Source organism: Elephantulus edwardii, unplaced genomic scaffold, assembly GCF_000299155.1.
Source record: "Elephantulus edwardii isolate Elephantulus edwardi_28Jun2011 unplaced genomic scaffold, EleEdw1.0 scaffold00006, whole genome shotgun sequence".
Classification (NCBI taxonomy): domain Eukaryota; kingdom Metazoa; phylum Chordata; class Mammalia; order Macroscelidea; family Macroscelididae; genus Elephantulus; species Elephantulus edwardii.
The window spans coordinates 31,625,515-31,632,132 of record NW_006399756.1 but is presented as its reverse complement, the minus strand read 5'-3'; the positions used below and the strand labels follow the sequence as shown (position 1 = coordinate 31,632,132).

At 51.9% G+C, this 6,618-nt stretch overlaps 1 protein-coding gene across 1 annotated transcript in view; it reads left to right on the top strand.

The window, feature by feature from the left end:
- The first annotated feature begins 4,268 nt into the window (after positions 1-4,268).
- Positions 4,269-6,618, top strand: part of NKX2-3 (NK2 homeobox 3) — a 2,808-nt gene continuing 458 nt past the window's right edge. Inside the window, exons 1-2 of the mRNA XM_006880196.1 lie at positions 4,269-4,813; positions 6,329-6,613. Of these exons, the coding sequence (XP_006880258.1) occupies positions 4,474-4,813; positions 6,329-6,613 (625 nt within the window). The 5' untranslated portion in view covers positions 4,269-4,473. The remainder of the gene's footprint in view (positions 4,814-6,328; positions 6,614-6,618) is intronic.

Sequence of the window (6,618 nt, the reverse complement as noted above, 5' to 3'; positions counted from 1 at the left end):
CCTTGCCATTGACAAAGAACTTTAGGAATGACAAAACGTGGTCTGATTTTTTTTTTCTCCCAGAGAAATAGTGGGCTTGATTAGACAATTCATTTTGAAAAAAAAAAAACCTACAACAATCTGGTATTTGTACAAACCTGCAAAACACGCTAAAATGCTCAAGACACAGTGAAAAATCTCCCACAAAAGTACTGCATCGGGAGGGGGGAAATCTAAAAAAAAAAAAAACACCCCAACGAACAACCGTATCAAGAAATCAGATCCGTTTAATGCTTTCTGGAACTGATCCGCCTGGTTGATACTGCTTTAAAAGCAGAACATTTCATTAACCACCCTCTCACAATTAAAACTCCATTGTCTACTAAATTTTTTTCACTGATTTTGAGCATTTTTTAAGTAAACCACAAGCTAAATAGGCATACACCACATCAACAACGACAAGGAAATATTAAGGACCTATCTCGTGCTATAGCTTAAATATTTTTTCTTCTCTTTTTTTCTGGATATTTTTTAAAACAAGTTATCATTGCAAATAAAGTTTTCGAAGGATAGTGAGAACTCTGACAAATATTCATCTGAACTAATCATTTAATTTTGGCTAACAGAATTCTTTCGAGAATTTCTTTCGCTTAACAAACAAAAGGGGAACCCCCCCAAAATCATTTCCCTAGTTGTGATGTCTCAATAACTTCCAACTTATTTTGTGGGTTTGTTCACCTAATTAAGTGCTAATTTGGATGCGTGAGAGGCAGCAACATACAACTACAAGCGTCGATTATATGCTTACGTTTACATTACGTTAGCAATGTTTATGTAAAATAATAACTTGTGCGAAGAATTATCATGGTTTCTATTTGATAATGCATATTTGTTGCAATGGTCAACGAGTGGCTTTTCTCCTAAACAGACATACTCATTTTATTTCTCGTTTATGCATCTATCTATATAGCACTCCCATCCACAGAATTTGCCACAATTTTACGATGATCATTAATCACATATCTGATGAGAGTTTGCAGAAGTGTCTAAGGTGACAAAGAATATCTAAACGAAACCACTCGATTAAAATAAAATCAAACGCTGCCATGGATGCACCGATATTTACTTTATCTGACAGTAATTAGCTAAACTGCCTGAAACGAAAATCTATTATTAGTTGGCGCAGCTCAAGGATTTCAAAGATTTCCCTTTCAGACAAGAGAATACAAATAAATGGCCCTCGAACGTGAGATTGAGATCGTAACTGGATACGCCTTAGAACCAGATTCCACCCGCCGATAAGCGACTCCGGAGAACCACCCGCCGCCGGGGTGGACTACAGCACTCGCGTTTCCCTCCCGTACCTGAGGCGTTGTGCAACAGGCTGCGGTCGAGGGCAGGGGGTGTCGCCTGGACAACCTTGGCCTGAGAGAGATACTTGGTGGAAGTCTCGAGGCTGAGGAACCAGAACGATCAAAGGGGGCCTGCGGGACTCAGAACGGACAGCCTAAGATGATCTGAGCCCAAGCCCAGGGTCATAAGACCAAGAGCAGTCGTAGGGAAGCTCCAGCATCTCGCCCCCTCCCCCGCCCCCTTAGCCAGGGCTTCTAAGACTGGATTGTGCATGGAGGACGCACGTGGACTATGTAAACCTGGACTGTGCGTGGAGGAGACGGGGTGGTGTGTGTGTGTGTGTGTGTGTGTGTGTGTGTGTGTGTGTGTGCGCGCGCTGTATCCAGCCTGCTGAGAAGCACCCCAGCCAGGGCCTACCAGGGAGAACAGCTCAGGCCTGGCCCAAAGCGGGGCTGGGTAGTGGGGGCTGCGGGATTTGGGAGACAGTCTATGGGTGGGAAAGAGACATCCTTCAGCGTACAAGGGGAGAAGGCGACCAGATGGACTTTGTCCCACCACAGATCTGGGCCCATGGTCCTTGGCCCGGTTTAAGGAAGGCCTAGGAGCGAAGTGTGGCTGAGAAGGAAGCGATCTTAAGCAGGAGAAACGAAGGCTTCAGCTGGAAATTGCAGAGAGAAAGGCAGTTTGGAGAGCTTGGAGCGTTCATCCTTTTTCAGTCTCCTCAACGCAAAAGAAGAGAACGAGGAAAACTGGGGACCCGAAAGAGTTCTTCTCGATGGCCCTGCCCAGGGAGAGGGGAAGAGGACTTACAGATGCGCTTACTCCTTTTGCCCGGACGGGCGCACACTTTGGGTCTCCCACCACTGGGCTGCGCACTCACCCCCACCTTTCTCCGGATCTGTGTGCCTTGGCGCTCCGGAGCTGTGGTACCACCAAATGCATTCTTCTTTCTGCAACCCCGTCCCCGCCAGGCCTGGTGTGGGGACGTCGGCCTCCACTTGGGGTGCCAGTAGAGGGTTTAAGGCAGAAAGGCACTGGGAGCTCTTGCGGCTGCAGGAGGATGGTCATCCCTGCCCGAGAAGGTCTCTCTCCAGTCCGCAGCCCGCGGCCACCCCAAGTCCTTCCTGGCGCACGTGGCCCCGCGCAGCCCAGCTCCCCGGGCGGCCCCCTGGGCCGACTCCCCGCACCATTTCCGCTCCCTCCAAGACAGCCCCGCCCCTCCCCCCTCCCAATCGACTCTTCTTGGCTTTGGCCTCTCCACTCCTCCCGCCACCGCGGGGCACCGCAACGATGCCCCACATCTTTGCCCAGACTCCTGCCCCGGGCCTACCCCTCCCAGGGGCGTTGTCCATAGTCCCAGAACCTTCCACCAGCTCCTTCTAGCTGAGGCCAGTCTCCCCAACTTCAACATCCTGGTCGCCAAAAATAAACGCTGAGGACGGCTAGGACCGGATGAGGGGCGCCAAGGCTGGGCCCCAAACTGGTTTCTGCTTTTCCCACGCCAGCGTTGCGCGCCGCCTCTGCGCGGCCTCACCGCCTCCACCCTCCTGCATGAAGGGTGTGCTTTGTTGGCGGACGCTTTATATGCGTGAAGATGGTCCTTACCAATGTGAGGTTTCCAGAATCTCGCGGGGGGCGTGCAAGCCACTAAAACGCAACAAGACAGTAACTGATATGTATATGAAGCTCCCTGGTGGCACAAGTATTAAGTGTTTCGCTGCTAACTGGGAAAAGCCAGAAGTTTGAACCCACCAGCTGCTCTGTGGGAGAAAAAGATAGCAGCCAAGATTGTGGAATTGGAAATCCTAGAGAGTGGTTGTGCGGAGAATCCTTACAGGATTCTGAACCGATTGACAGCAACCGGTTTTCAAGTCTGATATGTATCGAGCACGTAATCTATCCTAAACTCTTGACGTTTTACTCCGTTTAATTCTGGCAGCAACATGTATACGCTATTCCTGTCTCCTTCCTTTAGAAGAGAAAACTGAGGTTTAAGAATGTGTAAGGTTGGCGAGCTCTGGTGGTCTAGTGGCAGGAAACTGCACTGCAATCCCAGAGGTGCGCGGTTCAAATCCACCAGATGTTCTGCTGAAGAAGGAGGAATAATCGCCTCCTGTACCAGTCAGATCCAATTTGACGGTACACACATTAAAAAAAAAAGAATGTTTAGGCCACATACAGACCAGGCCAGGGCCCTGTCCATCAGTGCAGCACTGCAAAGGCCACAAGGACAAAAGCCACAGTGAACCTGCCCTAAGAAGATTTCAGGCTACCTGGGAGACCCTTCAGGATAGGAATAGGTGGGACATGATAAGCTATCGGAATGTCCTTTGCAAGCTCCGCAAGTTCAGAGGTGAGAGTACTTCTGCCCACTAGGCCATCTGGGAAGCCAGCCTTCCTTGAAAGAGCTGGCATGTGAAAAGAGCCTTGGACCACAACTTTCCACTCAATAAGACAAGAGAATATAGATGGTAGAGGAACCTGGCTTGAGCAAATTCAACAAGGTGGGAACGGACATGTCGCCCATCCACTTGCTCTATCTCCTTGAGAATAGAGCTCCCAGCATTTACAGGCCAAGACTTTTTCTGCCCCTTCCCAGGTCTCACTTCCCCAGCTGCTGGAAACCCAAACTCCCCGCGGATACATCCACTGGTTGGTTCCCAGAGAACAAGCCCAGGCAGAGAAGGAGTGACTCGGCAGAGCTGTGATGTCGGGACCCTGGGTCTCTGCAGCCTTGGCCGCTGCGGCTGGGACTTTGGGACTCCTAGTTAGTTAGCCCTTGTCTATTTCTGCGAGCGCCACAATATCCAACCCGCGGGATGCGCGGGGGTGGGGTCTACAGGAGCAGGAGCCAATGGGGAGCAAGGCCGGAGAGAAGGCCCCGCCCCCCGACGTGACGCACAGCCCCGGGACAGAGGCTTTGCAGCCCCAGCCCCAGTCCCTGCAGCGGCTGTAACAAAACCCAGACCCCCCAGGTCCGGGCCAATGGAAGCGCTTTAGACTGGAACCGGACTGCGTCTGTCAAAAAGTCCGACGGGGCAGCAGCGTCGGAGTCCAGGAGCAGAGCTGGAGCCGCCGCGCTGCCTCTCCGCCCCCACCGGGATTTATTGAGTATTTGGGCTGGACAATTAAGTGGCCCTGATGATGTTACCAAGCCCGGTCACCTCCACCCCTTTCTCAGTCAAAGACATTTTGAATCTGGAGCAGCAGCAGCAACAGCACTTCCACAGCGCGCATTTGCAGGCAGACTTGGAGCACCACTTCCACTCGGCGCCCTGCATGCAATTTTCTGACGGAGGGGAGGAGGATGAGGAAGAAGAGGGAGAGAAACTGTCCTATTTGAACTCACTAACCGCAGTCGACGGCCACGGGGATTCAGGGCTCTGTCCTCAGAGCTATGTCCACACAGTCCTGCGCGACTCGTGCAGTGGGCCCAAGGAACACGAAGAGGAGTCCGAGGTCGTGAGGGAACGGAGCCAAAGTGAGTAGAGGGGAAAGGAAACGCACCCGCACATCTGGAGCAATGGCGGAGCGCCCGAAAACAGCCCACAAACCTTGCCAGCACGGCAGCCCGCCCCTTTAGCCTACGGCTGGGGTCATGCCTCCGCCCTGGTCAGCGACAGCTCCGCAAAGCGCAGGAACCTGCGAGGGTGCAGGGCAGAGGGTGAAGGATGAGGTGACCCTGACAACGACTGCCACAAAGAAGGGGAGGTAGCTCCCCAGGGAAGGGAAGGTAGTTGTTGCTTCCCCAACTGCGGTAAGGGACGCAGGCTCAGCTGCTTGGGCATTACAACTTGTAACGGAGTTTTCCAATAGATACATGCAAAATACGATGACCAGTCTTTCCCATAAACATCCATGGGGTGGTGTTTGGACTTTTCCCTCCCTCGCTCCCAGACAGAGCTGATGGAGCCCCAAAGCCTTCTCGCTTCCTCGCCTGCTTTAGGCTAGTCCACCCAGGCCATGGCAGACACCCCCTCTTTTCTGAAAAGACCTTCCAAGCAGGTTGCTTCCCAGCCACATCCCAGGAACAGCCGGGTGGCTTCTTCACTTCCTTGCCTGGAGCTCAGCACCCAGTACCCATGGCAGAGAGGGTGGGGGTGGACAGAGCGGTGTGAGAATACAGTTCATTCTGGCGATGGTGGCATTCATTCATGTCCCTAAGGCTCCAGCTTTGGGTTTTGTTTTGTTTGCTTGTTTTTTTAAAAAATCTTAACATTTTATGTGTCAGATTGAGGGTAGAATAGCAAACCCGCCTCACTTAGGCCAGACTTAGGTCCTTCACATCTGACTGGAGGTGATTTGGGGAAGAGGATCAGATAACTGAATAAAGCTCCGAGGAAGTGTACCTGAAGGGACAGTTAAAGAATTGCTTTCCCCAAGAGGAGGTTTGGGGTGGCCGGATTGAGAGCTGTTCTAACAGTCCCCCAAGGCCAAAAATCTGAATGTAACTATCTGAATCAGCCAATCCATCAGACTCCTTTTCTCCTTGTGTGCACGGCCTTCATCACGCACACACATTCATCTGTGGGCAGGTAGTCTTTTAAAAGCAAAACCTACTGTCCAATGGACAACGCAAAGGCATTTCCTCACTCGCAATACTTCTGCACAGCTTAGGCACACCACCACCCAAATACTACACCCTTTACACCTTCAGCCCTCAGTGGCAGAGTGGAAGCAAATGAGTTTGCAAATACTGTAGTTATTATGTAGTTACACACTTTCATTCTGAAAATAGTCATTAGCTCGCCGAGCCATGAATTTAATGCAGGGTAATCTCTACTCTCGAAGATGCTATTCTCTCATTGCGCACCCCTCCCATGGAACGCGCCCTCATACGCCAAGGAAGGTGCTAAGACTGGTGCAGGGGCCCACAGTGTCAGGCATTCCCAAAGGCCAGACATTTACTATCACACTGTCCGTGCTGCAACTAAAAGGGGCCATCGGTGCTCCCAGGGACAACTCTTGAGACGCTGTTGTTTTGCTTCTTCTGCAGAAAGCTGCCAGCTGAAGAAGTCCCTGGAGGTGGCCGGAGACATCAAGGCGGCAGAGGAAAGCGAGAGGCCGAAGCCGCGCAGCCGCCGGAAGCCCCGCGTCCTCTTCTCACAAGCTCAGGTCTTCGAGCTAGAGCGCAGGTTCAAGCAGCAGCGGTACCTGTCGGCACCCGAGCGCGAGCACCTCGCCAGCAGTCTGAAGCTCACATCCACGCAGGTGAAGATCTGGTTCCAGAACCGCAGGTACAAGTGCAAGAGACAGCGGCAGGACAAATCCCTGGAGCTGGGCGCG